Below are 18,820 nucleotides of genomic sequence, written 5' to 3'. Positions count from 1 at the left end.
CCAATGGATCTTTGATGCAAAGCAGTCGCCATAGCAAGCCATGGAATTTAATGCGAGGTGTCAACATAATCATTAGAGAGAGACGAGGAACCTTCCTTCCGATGGCTATAAATAGCCCTTTGAAAATAGACATATACACCAATACAAATAGATAAGTACTAAAGAGTGGCCAGATCTCTGCCTGTCTTTCACACTAAATCCATTAATACCACTTCTTCGAGCTTTTCTCTGAAGAATTCTAAGTGAGAGCTTAGAGTTCTCTAAGAAGTAAGAACATTCCATTTTCATCACAACAATCACTCGGAAGCAGTATCACCAAAGCCAAAGGAAGCAAGGCATTGCAACCAGAGGCTTGATATATCTCTGTCTTTATATTTTATCTTTTTGTTCATCCATTTTGTTGTGTATTAAGTTGTTACGATTGAAAAATCATTAATACTTAATACAAATATGATTTTCATTCATTATCATATATCTATGTGTTCTTATCTTTCTGCCATGAGTAGCTAAATCATCTATGGGTTAAGAAGCATGATCTAACATTGTCAAGAATAATGCTTAAGGAAAAATCCATTATGTTTAATGTGTGTTTAAACCTAAAACTTAAATCTTTTGGGAAATTGGTTTAAGTAGAAATAATATGTTGCTTGTGAGAGTAAGAACAAAGAAAGAGATAACTTTAGAGATAAAGATAAATCTTTTGTTTGTAATCAACTTGAGCATGCACCTTAGAAATAAGATAAATGTGACTTAAAGACCGAGAGGTTAGTTCTTCATTCTCAAAGTTGCAAACATATGGTCTCGTACTCATGCATTATTTGAGAAAATGTTTGTAAGTCTTCTTAACCCTATTTTATTAACTGCTCTTTCCTTCATTTCATCGTCAACTGTTTCATTTGTGATAATATCTATCAATTGTATCGTTATCATCACCATTCATAACATCGTCACGCCTCATACACTCTCATTGTATCATCTTATTTTTCCACCATTCATCACAGAGATTCACCGCATTTAGTTACTTAAGTTAGAAGTAGACTTAAGCATATAAATATACACTTGAACATATTTATTGACATTCATTGCCTATATCCTACAAATCAAATGCATAGATATCATAAGTCCCTGTGTTCGACTCTGAACTCACCAGGAACCTTATTTGAACTTATACTTGAGTCAGATAAGGAAAACTTGCGTTCATTTATCTCCATATATTAATTCATTCAAGAAAGGTACAACTTTAAGCTATTTTCTCACTCAACGCATCATTATTCTATTACAAAGTGAGCGTGCAACAACAGTGATAGTCACTTGTTGGATATTCGTAGTGAAAGAAAGTGAACATTTGAGTACTAAAACACAAACAAATGAATTTAATTATGTAGATTAAATTCAAAGTTAGAAACTTTCAAATTGAAACCTCAAATAAGATGATTTTTCATGTACAAATTTAGTTTATTTAACATATATGAAAGTTAAAGTTGTAGTTTCTTCAATTTGAATGAGTTATGTTTGATTTTGGTCAAGTAACAATTCAATTGAGTTAAATTTGACAAATGTTTCAATTTTGTATTTGTTTCCTTTTGTGTTGTATTGTGGAGAGTTACTAAGTTGTAGGACTATAAATAGCAACTTGGTTCTTCATTTGTGGTATTTCGTTCCAAATTGAGAAGTTCTCTCCTTTCTTTCTTTCTTTTAATCTTCAGTTGAGTCGAGAGCAAGTATTCAAGAGTTCTGCCATATCCAAGTAGTTCGAGGTTGTAGTTCTATTGGAGCAAGCTGTTGTATCCTACTAAGTCGATCGCTATAGTTTGCTTACCGTCCGTGCAAAGAAAATATTTGTCTTCAGGATAGCGCTTATCAGAAGCATGCGTCAACTACCTATTGACATCTCCAACATATATTGAGGTTCTTAGTCATTTCAATTCCTAACCTTGTTATATTAATTGGCTTACTTTTGGGTTAACATTATTGTTGTATACCGTGTGTGTATTGTATCTAGTTGAGATGTAATTAGTTGCTAGTGTATTCAGTTTATATATATCATTTCCCTCAACTAACTTCACAAATAAAATTTTGTAAGTAATAGAGAATTCTATCGATGATAGTTACTGATAGACTTTAATACATGTATAATTTTATCACTAATACAAATCTATCAAAGATAGATACTGATAAACTTCAAATAAAAGTCTTTGATTAAACTAAACTATCAATTATAGAAGAATACTGGATACTAATATTATTTTATCAACAATAATATAAGTCTATCAGTCACAGGTTTGTATCACTAATAGATTTCTCACTATATCAGTCTACCAATGATTGAAGTCTATCACTAATAGACTTCAGAAATTTTAATGAGCATTTTTCTAATAAGTTGATCGGCTTTATAGACTTTTTACTTGGACTAAATTTAAATTTTGTTTCGATATTTCCAAATAGTTTTAGATTTTGCTATTTTTCCTATTAACTTGGTTGATTTGTTTTTATATGCAACTAACACTAATAAAAATAGTAAGATTGATTTCTAAAACTCCACCCTATTTAATATCAATGAACTTTAAATTTTAAATTGGTTGTTAGGTGATAAATCAGAATGAATCTAGTTAGAAAAACTTATCTTTGTTATAGGTGATTCTAGACTAGAAGCTACATAAAACAAGGACAAAAGCAACAAGATTAAAAAATATTAAGGTTCGGACAAAAATAACACCATAAAACTAAAATAGGCCTAGGTGAGAGGATCTCTTTGGGTAAAAACCCAAATCAATGTGCTCGACCTCGACATTATAAGTTCATGATGTATACTAAAAAAATGATGATTATGAATAAGATGGATTGAACCATTATAAATTGATGATAGTGTACTAGGAAAATAATACTACGGAAGAAATAATAGATTTTCAAATGAAATCCATGACTAATATCAAATTCACAAGCACCAAATTTTTGTTGTACCCAAAAATAGATTTTTGTTAAATAATTAGTGGAAAAAATGATTCTGGTGATGCATTCGTAATGCCGAGCAAAGGAGAAAGAGGGATTCGACCCTTTTGATAGTTCTTTGAACTGATAAATATGATATACCAATGGTAAATTCGATATATCATACTTTATATTTGATATATTAAACAACTTATATACCAAATATAAAATTTGACATGTATAACAAATATACTACTAATATGAATGCTAATGTACTAATAAGGATAAAATTGGAATAATAAAAAGCAAAAAAACAGCTTTTATATATATATATATATATATATATATATATGCTATTTTTGAAAGATCATTGCTAAATTTAAGAATTTGTTTTGTTTTTTGTTTTTTTTTTTCTTGCAACTTCCCCAATAATAAAACCTTCATTTTCTTTCAATCTAAAGTTGCAAAACATTAACGAGATGCTCAAACTAGCCTACCTAAGAATCCGTTCAAATCTTCCTTGATGACATTCTTAAAGACCACCTCTAAGAAAGCCACAAAAAAACCTTTGACAAAAAAATTGTCAGAAAAGATCTTTAGAACATCTTCATGCATAGTCTCTAGTGTTTTGCATCATGTAAGTAATGTATTAGTGCCCATCTCCTTAGATATTTCATCCGACTACAAACGAGCATCTTAAGATGACCCTACTAAACTTCTACAAATTATTTGCCCATCTCCTTGCATATTCCATCTGAATAGCCATCTATCAGTTTGTGATTCCGATTCAAATGAAGACTTTAATTTGCTATAGGCTTGGATTAATAATGCAAGTGAACTGGGCATCCCAAATTATGAGACAAGGATATGCCATAAATCTAATAATTTCTCGAGAAAGAAAAGAAAAACTAAGCATGTCATGGACACTGGTCCAGGGTATACAAATCATGAATGAAAGTATATCATCTAAACGTTTAAGTAACTTATCTGGCTGTTACTAAGAATTATTGAGTTTTCTTAGAATTCTTGATTTTGGATGGGTCAACATTATCATTCCCTGCAACACTAGAACTTTCGGCCATTTTGAGTCCACTAGAGTACTTCTTAATCCTCCAGGAAATTAGAATGCTTGACCCGATACCAAGTATGGGGAAAATGTATGACCATATCTGAGATTTCTGAGAGCCCGACGCTGAAGCAACCGCAGCACCGGCAAGACTGCCAATCGATGTGTTCTGAAGTATCATTGGCATGCATCCAATTACAGTTGGCAGAAGAAAATCAAGAAAGAAACCAACTTTGGTTGCAGCAAGAGCATAATTTATAACGTATGAGGGAATCGGTGAAAAGCGAGCAAGAAGGACAAATTTCCAACCATCTTGCTCTACTCCTCTAGAAAGAAGATGGAAATATTTATTCCTCTGAGCCCACTCCATGGCTGAACTTGACTTCCTAAAAAGTAACCTGAACAAAAGATGACCTTGGATTGAGATTGAGAAGAGGGATGGAGAATAGAAATTCATAAGAACCAACAATGAGACTCTTCAAACATTTCAAGAGAGAATATTATATTGAAATGCTAAATAAGCAATTGAATAAAGCCCGCCAGTTAACATGTTGACTGTCTCAGAAAGATGACATTTTTCTAGATGGGGGAACAACTTGTAAATAAAGTAAATTAGAAAAACGTAAAGCAATTCATTTGTCAAACTCACTATGTAATTATGTTTTTTCATCACAGGATAAAATTCCATTGGCAATTACATTTTATCAGTACTAAATGGCTTCTTCCGCTCATTGATGATATCGATAACTAAAGAAATGAAGAATCGTACGATCACTATTTGTTTTCCGCTACAGTTGAAAACGAGTGCCTTTTCTTCCGTCAAGGTAGCCTGTATATGAACACCCGTTTGCAGGTAAAGAAGCCACTGCTCACTTGCATCCATTCAAGGATGATAGCCTCAGAAAGCTCATCCATGGAGGGGGTCTGGTATTTTTTTTTTTTTTTTTAAAGATCATTGGATCCTCTACCTGTAAATCTGTGTTTTCAGGACTCTTTCAAATGAAACAGATCCTTGGTAGCAGCTGGTATGACAAGGTTATTTCAAAATCTAAAATTCCAAGATGGGTGGAACACTAGCAACAAAACAAATTGCAGAAAATGTTTCCTAACTACACTTAGTCCACAAGTTTGACCACCACAGCACCTTTTGTAAGAGATCATCAGATGACTAGAATCACCTACAAGTTCCCTTTTTTTATTTTTTTTAATGATACAATTTCATTGATGAGTAAAATTCACAAAAAGGATTTACAATCTATAGTGTTACAATAAGCTATCCCAATTGTTTAGTAGGGATAGATATGCCTATGAAACAAAAAGATTTGAACTTTTACACCAAGAAATAGCGTAATAAATGACAAGATCAAAAGAGTGTATTGAAAGGTTGATCCTTTTCCATGAAGACTCTTTGGTTTCTTTCCTTCCATAAAACCCAAAAGAAAGCATGAGATAAATGAAGCCACAAAAAAAACTGTCATTCTTGAACAGGTTACCCAAGAGAATGGAGCTAAGATGAGTAGTAACATATCTAGAAAGCACCAAGGACCATCCAAAAGTACCACAAAGTTTACTCCAAAAATTCCAGGCAAAAGAGCAACGGAGGAAAAGGTGATTTTGTGTTTCATCATTTGTTCTACACACAGGACACCACCCCAGAGATAAGGTCAAATTCAGCATTCTTTTTTAAAGGGCATTTTTAGTGTTTATAGCCTTATGAGCCAGTTCCCATAGGAAAAACTCGATCTTCTTTGGGTACCTCTAGGCTCTAGCCAAAGACGTCTCCAAAATATTGATTCTATCACCCATATCAACCAAGAAAGATTTAGAAGATGTCCATCTAGATTGAGATCATGTCATTTCCAGGCATCATCCAATTGAAAGAGGGAGATCGGTGCTAAGACCATGCTGAGATCAGCCCATTCCATAGCCTCCTCGCCTTTCAAATTCTTCACAGGATTAAGGTCCCAAAAGCTGCGATTAACATTCAAGTCTTTTTCACAAAGGATGTTTTCCGACTAGTTAATCTGTAAAACAGGGGGAAACTCATGGACAAGGGTTGTCTGGTTACCCAAGGATCGGTCCAGAATCACCTATAATTTTATGGCTCTTTTCCAGCTAGAAGATGGGGAAAGTTGTTAAATCAGTTTAACCTTTGTTGGTACTTCCCTAAAATAAAGTGGTAACTTTAATTCAACTTCTTCAATGGCCATCACCATCCCTTTAGAGGCCAATCAAAGATTCTTTGGTACAATGCTATCATGTGTTACCTTGAATGTAGTGGTTTAAAAGAAATCATCAAAAGGTGTTTAAAGATATGATATTTGTCAAGACTTGAGGACCTAGTTATATCCTTTTCCCCTAATTGGTGCACTTTCTCCAAAGAACTTTCTAACTCCAACGTCTTGATGGTCTATGCCAATTGGGGTTAAAGAGAATTTCTCATCACCCCTTTTGTCACTTTGTTTGGTTGATACAGTCTGAGTCAACAATTCCCATCAAAACTATAATAATGAATCGTTTCTGTCTCTGTTCCCAAACATCTGAAAACTATTAAGTCGTGACACCTGAGTTCTCTTACTCCTCCACTTCCAGCGTCATTTACAAAATCTCTGCCTTCTTTATACACTAACCCAAACATCTTCAAAAAGGGTACAACGCATAGTAAGCACCACTGTTCTTTCAACAATGTCCAACAGAAGAAATTCAACAGGGCTTCTATCATTTCACTTATCTACACAGACTAAGGACGTAATAATTCAACTTCTGTCTTCAAAGTACAGCATCAGGGCAAAATAATCCATCTCAAGCCGTCCAACATAGAATTAAAATCCCCAAAATGTGAATAACAAAACTGCCCAATCATCAAACATATCTTAAACTACAGCAAGAAAATTTCAAACCTAATTCTATACAACGAGAAGATGATTCATATCTACACATCATAAGCCTTGCACAAACTCAGAATCAAATATATATTTTAGAAAAAAATATAATGACAACAAGAAATTTAAGATCAAACCTGCCGATCCAGAAGGAGAGGGAAGCCCCAAGAACCTTGGCAGAGAAAACGCAAATCACGGCAGGGAAGAAACCGAAGAGCAAAGAAGCAGTGGCTTCGAAGAAGACGGCGTAAGGCAAACAGAGAGCAAGCGTGAAGGTATGGATGCCGACATACGCAGGCATGGCCCATACCCCCAATCGATCAGACCATTGGCTGAACACCTTGAGAGACGCTTCTTTGTCAATTTCCCATCCGTATCGCTTCCCCAATTCTCTCAGAATGGCCACCGCCGCCACTACAGCGGCTAATTTGGACCACCGTCCCCACCCAGCTCCCATCAAGCTCTCGAGATTTGATTATGATTGAAACCGTCCGGCGCCGAGACTACCACCGACCGTCTAACAGATTCATACGGTATAATGGAAATGTGAAATATGCACTGTGGAGATTGCGGATCGGCGGTCCCACTGCCCATGACCCCTCTTATATACTCTTTAAAAATGAAAATCACGATAAAATAAAATCACATGTGTCCTTGTAACAATTTAGGCCAACTTTATCAAATCGTAATGAACATTGGTATAATTGTAATAAAATTTCATTGATGGATAACTTGTAATGAGCTTGAATCACAAACATAATTGTTACCATGTAAAGATGTCAAAATTGATAACTTTTCATTTGTAACAGTAACAATAATAGTAGTCGTAACGATAACTATAGCGGTAATGGTAACGATATGTCGTAATTCTCATATGGAATCGGATTGAGTACTCTTTATTCATCAATCACATTATATTATTTCATTATAAATTTGGATGTGGGGTTCATGTGTTAGTACACAAATAAACAATACCAAAAGTAATCACATGGGGGTCACTTTTTTTATTCTCATTGATCTATTATGTTTTCGGTGGGGTAAACGTGGCCTTAGTACATAAGCTTAGTAATAATTTAATGCTTGTAGTGAAGGTTTAAAATGTCAATAGTGATATCCTAAAAAAATAAATGGAAATAACGATGGAAATATTGTGATTTTAAGGGATGTTTGAGGCATTGATTTGGATTGAGTTGAATTGAGTTAAAAACTTAACAAAATGTTTAGTCCACCAACTTCACTAATCAATGTTAAATAACTCAACTCCACCAACTTCTACAATGTACACTATCGATGTTTGCACATTTATCGAAAAACTTTATCTTCACTTCTTTCTCTCTCCCTCCCTACAATGCTTCCAATGACTCTACCCGTCGACCACCATTGACGGCTAACTCTAGCAACAATCATCGCTGGCTACATGCTCCAAAGACCATCTCCTATGGCCAACTCTGGAGATCAATTCTGATGCGCAACTCTAGTAATAACTACCATTGGTGACAGCTTTGATGACCACCTTCGGCGATCAAACTTCGGCCACCACCACCAGTAATGTTCAACTTCACGAACTACCACCCCCAATTGCTAATTTAGACAATTACCTTCAATGACCAACTTTGACACCAACTCCATCGATCATCTCTAATGACTAACTCTAACGACCAATAACCTTTTTTCCCAATAGAAAAAAAAACTTAGATGTATCATGGTTTTTTTTTTTTTTTTTTTTTTTTGTGCAACCTACCAAATTGCTTAAACACAATTTGTCACATAAAATTTTTTTTGTTTAAAAGTATTTTTGAGTTCTTTTCTTATATATATATAATTTAGCGTATGTCATACACACACACATAATTTGAGTATTTGTTGGGCTTTATATACAATTTGCAGGTCCAAATTCTAAAGAAAACAGCCCAAATGAAAGATGGATAGTTGTTAAAGGAAATCTAAATAGAGATTTCCATAAGTAGAAGCAAGATCTTTCCAAGGCCATTGTGCAAGAATAAATGCATTCACAAACATACAAGAATAGTTATGCATTATAAAGAAAATTACAATATACTTTCTTAACTAAATACAATAGGAATTGAGAGACATACCTTTGAAAAACTCTTCTTTTGGAAGTCTCTCGCTCTCGTGAGCAATTGCACAACAATATCTCACTCTTGTGAATAATCGAACAGCAACTTACAATCGTCTAGCAATCACGAACTGTCTGATCCATGAACCCTCGACACAACCACTTAGCAACCTTGATATTCTTGGAGTGAAAATCCAAGAGGTGTGGGCTTTGTGAGAATTTCGTAGAGGGAAGGAGGAAGAAAATGATCGAACTACACAATCAAGTAAGTGGGAGAGAGATTTTGTTTATCGCATAGACTGAGAGTACTTGATCGTTTAGTAATCTCTCGCTCTCGTGAGAATTGTCTAGCCCTCACTCTCATGAGAATCGTCTAGGAAATCTTTTAGTCTCTCACTCAATCGTTTACACGATCATCTAGCAAATCTCGCTCAATCATTTACACGATCGTCTAGCAAATCTCACTCAATCGTTTACACAATCGTCTGGCAAATCTCGCTCAATAGTTTAGTCTCTTGTGAGGGCTATCGTATAGTCTCTCGTGAGCAAACGATTAGTGAAGAAATTAATGAAGCAATCGTTCATAAAATGAAAACTCTTTTCATTTTATCTTCAGTTATTCAAAACTGAAATTAACCTCCCACTTGCACAGTTAATGGAGAAAATGACCAACTAAACAATTATCTCATAATTATTTTTATTATAAATAAATATAATAACTAACTTATCATATTATATTTATAACCTATAGTTTTAATATCACGTCATATGTAATATTTAAACCATAGTTCTTTTCTCCTTTATTTAATATTAATCATATTTATATCAATTCCTCCAATTAATATATCTAATCAAATCAATTATATCACAGATAATTGAAACAATTTAATTATATCATATATAATTAAATTCCCTTTTGTTAATTTGAACCCTTCAAACTAACCCAAAAACTTATTCTCAACTTGAATCCATTGAGCTACCAAGGGGACCTTATGGGCCTGTAGGTTGAAGTCCCAATGGTATGTGAATAACTAACTAAACTCTTTAATCACGGTATCCACCATTCGTTAACTGTCGCGCACTCCACTAAAGACTGACAACTGCACTTTTCGCACTATAGATATATTTCTGTGTCCATATGACTAATCAACAGTACGATGACCCTTCACAAATCGCTCGTAAGTATAGCTTGACCAATTTACCGTTTTGCCCTTATAATTACATCTAACTTCTTAAGTATCACCGATTCCTCTAATGAACAATAAGTCATAGTCCTACTATGACTGAGTCATCTCTTCTAAAGAGAGAGTGTGGCCACTATGTTCAAGACCTAGAATCAGCCCTTAACGGAGCAATTTATCTATGCTTCAGGGAAGGAGTGAATTCCGTCTTGTGTAGCTGAGTTTCCAGCTCTCCAATTAGATGAATCCCCAAAAAGGTAGGCTTGTTAAGTTGGAAATTTGGCCACTCTCACCCATACTAATCAAAAGACCGCTCTCATAGGCAGGAGTTCCCAACTCACTCAGGATTAAGGTCATGTCACCAATGGTTATTTTAGTTAAATGTAAGTCTCAATTATCAACGGCGTTATAGAAAAATACTAATAATCTCGTGGTTCGGTCTTATACAAACTCTTTGTATAGGATACACCCGCTCTCATATCTCTACATGAATGGTTAGGATCAGACCATTTGTAGCACTTTACAACACTTGTAATATCTACAAAGCAGGTCGTATCCGTAGTGTCACTAGGATAAGGTATCCCTCATTTATCCTTATACTATAGACCATTTAGGTTATTACTTAAGGCATGATTCACTTGTATGTCTCACATACATACTTAAGTTACATAAAATAACCACGGATCTTAGTTTATTGAATTTGAGTAAATGCATATAAAATATCATTTATTTTATTAATAACAATGTGTACAAAATATTTACAAACTACGAGACCACGGGTAGAATTAGGACATCAATCCCAATAGTTGTTGTGTGTGGAAAGAAGAAAGCCACGTCGTAGTTGAGAGGAAAACAACATGAGAGGTAATTTCCTTTGTAGTTTCAAAGGAATTCTTTTGCTTTTGAAATCAGAACAAAAATCTCTCTCTCTCTAAACTCTGATTTTCTCTCAAACACTCTCTAACTCTTTAAGTTGTTTCTATGACAATTTTGCAAGGTGAAGAAGAACTCGAGCATGCACATAACGAAACAGAAGGAGAAGAAGAAGAAGGACAAAACGATGTACGTGGTTCGACAAACAAAGGCCTATATCCACGAGAAGGATTTGCTTTTTCACTTAGAAAACTACAAAGATGGAATATGAGTATTTTTTTTTTCTTTTTACAAATTTTACTGTTTACTCTTTTTTTTTTTTTTTTCAAAATGGCTCTTTTATAGTGTAGAACTGTTACAATAGAGTTAGTTACAAGAAAAAGCCGCTGGAAATCAAATTCTCTTTAAATCTCCACCATGATTCCAACGCATGCATCCTTCTTCCTTCCAGATCTGATTTGGTTTCAACCTTTTTTAGGTAAATCGAAGTCGATTAGCTCAAGACATTTAAGGAGCTTGAGCTTTGAGGTTGCCTTCGTTAGCATGTTGGCTACATTCTCAGAGGTATGAACCTTTAAAACATCTATTTCTCCCTTTTTAACTTTATCTCAAACAAAATGGAATTTCACATCAATATGCTTTGTTCTGCTGTGGTATTGTGGATTTTCAGAAAGATGAATGACACTTTGTGAAGGGATTGAATCTCATGCGGAAGTGTTTAATCGCTTTTTGCCCAATTTTGTTACAAGAAATTTATGCAGAACACAAAATTAAGAACAAGTTAACCATACTTTTCCATGTTAGAAAATGTAATTACCTTTCTAGATCAAAACTTGAATTCTTCTCCGAATCTTCTAAATGGCAAACACTTCACAATCAACGCGGGAACAAAACCAAACACTCTCTAACTCTTTAAGTATTTTTTAATCTTTCTCTATTATCTTCATTACGTCTATTACATTATTTTTCTTTTTTAAATTTAAAATATTATAAATTAAAACATACCCGCCTAAATTTAATATGTTCATTTCTCTAAAGTTGTAATTTTGCCAAAAAAAAAAAAACTGTTAAAAAATGTAAAAATCATATTAGAAAAATGAATCAAAGACATAATATTGAGTCAAATTTATTAATTAGTCTATTTTGGTTAGCTTTTCTTGAAGCTAATATTTTCTTAAATAGTAATATTGAAATCGTTTTAACCATATGGCACGTGTATTAGTTAAATAAAGGTAGGTAAAGTTTAATAATAATTTTGAAGATAATTAGTAAATAAGTAAAGTTAACATAGCAAGCAAAAAAAATAAATAAATAAACGATAGATAACATTTTCTTCATGATTTGATTTCATATTGGATATATTTGTATAAATAGCTATATATTTTGTTTGCGTTCGGATGTCATCTACACTGGACTTCGTTGTGGGTGTCTCATGGCCTTGACCTCTGTTTGCTTTTCTCAGACTAGTCTCTATATTCTCCAAGCTGATTTGTGAAAGAGATCCTTACACCAGTGTGGTATCGAGCCTACTGCACTTCGATGTTTAGGTTAGTATAAGGGGTAGCTAATTCAGCTAAGCACGAAAAGAAGTAAGATTGGGTCCCTCTTTTAAAGATTACTTACTATCTCCTTTAGGGTGGTCGAGTGAGACTATTTATAAGCCAGTCCTCTAAGACACATCTACGGTACATGTGACAACAACAATGTCAAGGATTTTTTTGGCACTCAAGGTTGTAGGGTATCAGTCTGGACCCAACTCGATTATTTTCCAGGCATTTTGGCTAGTCGGTCGAACCTCGAGGTACTAACATTTTCCTTTTGGGGCGTGTGCTCCCCTATGCCATTTCCCAATATCCTTTGGGCTTGGGTTCACCTGTAGGCTTTCGATCTTGCCTTGGACAACTCTCAACATATAAATTTGTTCACACCTTGATAAATATTTCAAAAACATTTTTATGAACAATCAAATATTTATTCTATAAAATGACTCTTATAAAAAAAAATAGTGAATAAAATATATGAGAAAATATTTTAAATGGTAAAACTGTTGAAAATATTTTTAAATATAGCAAAATGCCAATAGACATATCAATGATTGATGATAGTAGTCTATCAACATCTATCACTAATAGACAGTGACATTTTGCTGTATTTGTAAATATTTTGACTATAACCCCAAATGTTTTAGAAATATGTTATTTATTATACATTACTTTAATATAGTTTAACATGTCGGTTTTACTACTTTAATTATATCATTAATTTATAAATTATGAAGCACTTGCAAAAAGCGGTAAAATAAAGTATATTAATTAGGCTTGTAGCCTACATATTTGTGAAGGAATCAAATTTCACAATGAAAGCACGTGAATGCGCGTCCTATCGAAATTCGTTTTAGAAATCATGATAAACAGAGAAACATATAGAACACAGGATAAACATAAACTCATAAGTATGTTATTTAGGGGAAGAAGAAGACTTATCCTTGAAGACCTTCTTCAATGTTTCCTTCTCCATGTCACAAACACTTCGTACCATGAACATCTCCCTCGAATTTCTCTACACAAACTCCAATAGGACACTACCACTGGGCTTTTCTTACTATTCTCCTACAAGAATCGAGATAGTGGAATCTCTACATTGGAGAAGGGAAGAATGATTTTTTGCAGAAGAATTTTCTATAAAAATCCTTTTGAGAGAGAGAAAATTTGTATTGTAAGGAGGAAATTGTGAGATTCATCTTCATTCTTTAAACACGTAGATCCATTTTATGAAAAAAGTGAAAGAGGAGATAACTCCCCTTAATCTCACGTTAACTCCCTTGCTAACGGTAGGGGAGTTAACTTTTATATTTAATTTAATATTAAATTAAATCTTATTTTATTTTATTTAATTTAATAAATATTAATTAATCTCACTTAATTAAATATCATATATTTAATTAATGTCACATTTAAATCATATACTATAGTTTTAATATGAATTTCATTCACATATTCGCATTAAACTTAACTTATAATTTTAATATGAATCTCATTCATATTAAATGTAACTTATAATTATAAGTTTGAATCTTATTCAAATACATTATTCTCTCATATAACCTATAGTTTTAATATAAATCATACTCATTAATTTAATTTATTGTTTTATATGAATCTCATTCATATAAATAATATTTGAATCTTATTCAAATATTTATCCTTCTAATATAATAAAGTATAATTTTGAATTTTATTTAAAATTAATGTATCTATATACATTATATTAATTGTATCTTATATAAGTAATTCCTTTATTTGATTTGAATAATTTAAATTAATCCAAAATGGATTGATTCTTGTTTTACAATTAGTGAGCTAGCAATGTGGTATTATGGACCTACAAATTTGAAGCTCTACTGATACGAGATTAATTAATTAAACTATTTACCAAAGTAATCAACATTCATTAACTGCAGATTACTCAACTAAAGACCCACAACTGCATTCTTCACACTGTAGATATATTTCGGTGTCCATTGATATAACTAATCTACAGAATCTATAGTAAGTCAAACATTCATGAATCGCTTGTAATTACAATTGAGTCAGACTACTATTTTACCTTTGTAGATACATCTAACTCCTTAAGTCCCACTGAGCATAATTTAGTAATAACCTAAGCCTTAAATATAATATTATATTTAAATATGATGCATGATTATGCTTAATCTATGGTGGGATTTTAAACTATATGACATATAATATGCAACATATAATTAATATAATTTAAACATAAATCTAATGCACATTAAACTATATTATACAACATTAATAGATCGATATTTGGCACCCTAAACAAAAAATTAAGGCCCTATTTGATAACCATTTGGTTTTTGTTTTTGTTTTTGAAAATTAAGCCTATTTCATCCCCATGTCTTATAATGATTTGCATCTTTCTTAAATACAATGGTTGAATTCTTAGTCAAATTCTAAATTTCAAAAATAATTTTTTGAAAGTTACATTTTTTTAGTTTTTGTGGCTTGGTTTTTTAAACAATTAGTAAAAAATAGATAACAAATCAAGAAATTTGGAGGTGGAAATAGTGTCCATAGGCTTATTTTTAAAAAAAAAAAAAAAAAAAGCAAAAAACAAAATGGTTACTAAACGGGACTTAAATTAATATAATCAAATTATATTAATTTAATCACAAAACAAAAATAACAAGAAAAACAAAGGAAATACACGTCGAGTCGTTTGAACCCATGACCTTTGATACATGAGTCTCACACCCTCCAGGTTTGGAGCACCATAACGTTGTAGCCTAGCGTCGCGATGTCGCGAAAAGAGAGAAAAAAAAAAAACTTCAGTTCTGCCTCACACCGGAGCATTACAGTGTTGGTCTCACATCAGTGCATCGCGATGCTAGGCCACAGCACCACGACACTATTTCCAGAGTGCACAAAAACTTTCGATTTTCTGAAATTTTTTCTTTGTTCTTCGGTTCTCTTTATGGAAAAACAACATCACGAACGACCAAGACTTTAAAATTATAGACTCGATAGCAAAAATTAAATGCCAAAAATACTAGGCTCATACAAGTTGATTAAATCAAATAGCAATTTGAAATCCAAATGCCAAATATCGAAACCATTTACTATGCAATTCTCAAATTATAAATTCACAGCATTCATCACATGAACACAAAATTTGAAACCCATCAAAATCAATTTGGATTTCTCAAAACCAAAATACTAATAGAAGAGATTGAATCCCAATGTGAAATCGTTTTATCGCTTTTGTCTTTGAATTGGGATGGGAAAATACAGAATTAATTCACATAAAAATAAAGGTTAAGCTTGCAATTAGGAAATTGAGAAAAAAATACCTTTTCGAAGAACGAATCTTCACGAATTCCTCAAGCCTTCCCCTATGTGAAAAATCCCAAGATCATGAACAGACACCACCAGTTGGCTACCCCACTATATCTCAAGGTAAGGATCAAGGATTGTGGAATCATTTCCTTTTGCAGGAAATTGAAGAATTTGTGGGAGGGATTTAGAGAGAATTAACAGAAAAGGAAAATTCAATTTTTTGAACATTTTTTTGTATAAAGTTCTATAATGTGTTCCGTATCAATATATATATATATATATATATATATATATATATATATATATATAAACCAATATTACATGAGGGGAGTTATCCTATCACTCCACTCTCCACTCTCGTGCAAACGGAGTTATTTCCCTTTTTCTTTAAATTTAAATTATTACTATTTATTTAAATAATTTAAATAAATATATATATTAAATCATATTATATATATATATATATAATTATTTAATTAATTAATTTTAAATATCACATATTTATTCAATTATGCATTTAAATCATATTAAAATACATATCTCTTTTTTAACCTGTAGTTTTAATATGAATCTCATTCACATTAATTTTACTCTATAGTTTTAATATGAATCCAATTCATATTAAATTAATATTTAAATATTATTCTCTCATTATATAGTTTTAATTATAAATTATATTGGTAATTAACTATATACTGTAATGTATTAATATATATGATACTTTATATTAATCATATTAATATAAAATTTCCTTAAATAATTTGAACAATCCAAATTATTCCAAAGAATAACTGATCTTGTTTTATCCTTAGTGAGCTAGCGGTGGGACTTAATGGACCTACAGATTAAAAGCTCCAATAATTCAAGACTAAATTAATTAAACTCATTAATTAAATTATTCAACACTCATTAACTGTGGATCACTCTACTAAAGATCCACAGCTGCACTCTTCGCACTATAGATATATTTCTGTCTCCATGGATATAACCAGTCATCAATAAATCGACCATTCACAAATTTCTCGTAATTATAGTTGAGTCAAATTACCATTTTACCCATGTAGTTACTCATTTCTCCTTAAGTCTCGTGGATCCCCTAATGAAAAACCTATTTATGGTCTTACTATAAACAAATCATTCTCGAGCTAATGAGAGGGATCTATTATGATTCTTAATTATCCATCATTATGTTGTTCCTAAGGACTAGCAAAATCGAAATAGTGAAATTCTTAGGTCATCTCAATGGGTTCAGAAACCACACGTTTCTCCAGATCATCATAGAGTACTTCCACATATCCACTTAGAGCAAGGTCTTTTCATAATAGATGACCCTCGAAACCATAATCTGTTGATATATGCTGTAGATCTGGATGATAGATGGAAGAAACACAGGCCCCTTGTTCAAGACCTGAAGTCAGCACTTAAGAGAGCAATTCATCTACTTTCCCTGAAAGCGGAAGAAGTGAATTCCATCTTGTGGAGCTATATTCCCAGCTTTCTACTTGGATAAATCCCCAAAATAGTAGGTTTGTTGAGTCGGCGACTAAGACCACTCTTACCCATACAAATCAAAGGATTGCTCTCATAGATAGGAGTTTATAACTCACTCAAGATTGAGATTGAGTTACCTATGGTCATCCTATGAAATATTAGTCTCTTCAATTAACAGTATTATAGAGAGAGATTAATCATTTCTTGATCTGGTCTTATACAAACTTTTTGTACAAGATACCTCACTTACATATCTCTAAACTTGGATCAAATCGTTTCGTTTGTAACACTTACAACTCTGGTAATATTTACAAAGTGGATCGTATTCGCAATGTTATCAAGATAAGGCACCTAACATTATCCTTTTACTGCACACCTTTTAGGTTATTACTTGAATACGATTCACTTGTATTTCTACTACATGCTGTTCAAGCTACATTAAATAATCTGAGATTTTAGTTTATTGGATTGAGTTAATGCAATCTAAATGTCAAATAAAATACTTCTTATTTTATTAAATAAATAACCAATATTTACAAAATACAAACTACGAGACCCATACGATTTAGGACCCTGATCTCAATAATCTCCCACTTGTCCTAAAACTAGTGGGGTATATAATACAAATACAATTATAAAGTAAAGTACACAATATAATAAATTAAGGCATATTATATACCTATAATACTTCCACTTGGCCTGACAAAGATGACACATATCCCATAGATCCAGACTCTCCAGGTGACCTTCATATATTTTAGCCATGAGAGCCTTCGTAAATGGATCAGTAATATTGTGCTTCGGAGCGATCTCCGTGACAATCACATTTTCCTATTGCATAATCTCCCGAATGAAATGAAACTTATGTTCGATGTGCTTCTTCATTTATGGGTTCAAGGCTCTTTGGAGTTCGCCACAACACCACTATCATCACAATAAAGGGTGATGGGCATTGACATATTTGGAACAACTTCCAAGTCTATCAAAAAGTTCCTGAGCCAGACAGCTTCTTTAGCGGCTTCACAAGCAGCTACATATTCTGCCTCCATGGTAGAATCAACATTACAACTTTGTTTGATGTTACGACGTTACAAAGAGAGATTGAGTATTTTGCAGTTCGGTCCTATACCATCTCATTGTATGACACCCCCACTCGCATGTTTTCACATAAATGATTATGATCAAATGGTTTGTAACACCTTACAACTTTTGTAACAATTACAAAGTGAGTCATATCTGTAGTGTCATCAAGATAAGACACCCAATCTTATCCATATACTATAGACCATTTAGGTTATTACTTAAACACAATCCACTTGTATGTTAACCACATACATATTTAAGTTACATAAAATAACCTTGGATCTTTCTTTAATGGATAATTATATATGTATATATATATATAAAAGAATCAACCATTATTTCAAATAACATATAACTACGAGACTTTAGGGCATACATCCCAA

The 18,820-nt window shown here is 32.7% G+C and overlaps 1 protein-coding gene across 1 annotated transcript; it reads right to left on the bottom strand.

Annotated features, from left to right (window-relative positions):
* Positions 1-3,796: 3,796 nt before the first annotated feature.
* LOC120089724 (SNARE associated Golgi protein family) lies at positions 3,797-7,488 on the bottom strand. Its single transcript, XM_039047094.2, has 2 exons — positions 7,014-7,488; positions 3,797-4,392 (listed from the first exon to the last, which is right to left on the bottom strand). Exons 1-2 carry the CDS (start codon positions 7,331-7,333, stop codon positions 3,933-3,935), a joined length of 780 nt encoding a protein of 259 aa, XP_038903022.1. The 5' UTR covers positions 7,334-7,488; the 3' UTR covers positions 3,797-3,932.
* Between the last annotated feature and the right edge of the window lie 11,332 nt (positions 7,489-18,820).

The sequence above is a fragment of the Benincasa hispida genome, chromosome 11 (assembly GCF_027475165.1).
Source record: "Benincasa hispida cultivar pf3 chromosome 11, pf3_genome.v1.1, whole genome shotgun sequence".
Lineage (NCBI taxonomy): Eukaryota > Viridiplantae > Streptophyta > Magnoliopsida > Cucurbitales > Cucurbitaceae > Benincasa > Benincasa hispida.
This window is presented reverse-complemented; position numbering and strand designations above follow the sequence as displayed.

Bases quoted from the DNA above. Each gene is read 5' to 3' on its own strand.
- LOC120089724 (XM_039047094.2), bottom strand. From the start codon at position 7,333: ATGGGAGCTGGGTGGGGACGGTGGTCCAAATTAGCCGCTGTAGTGGCG. The intron at 4,393-7,013 runs GTTTGATCTTAA...TCTTTTGTTCAG, and splicing joins CTCTCCTTCTGGATCGGCAG to GTTACTTTTTAGGAAGTCAA.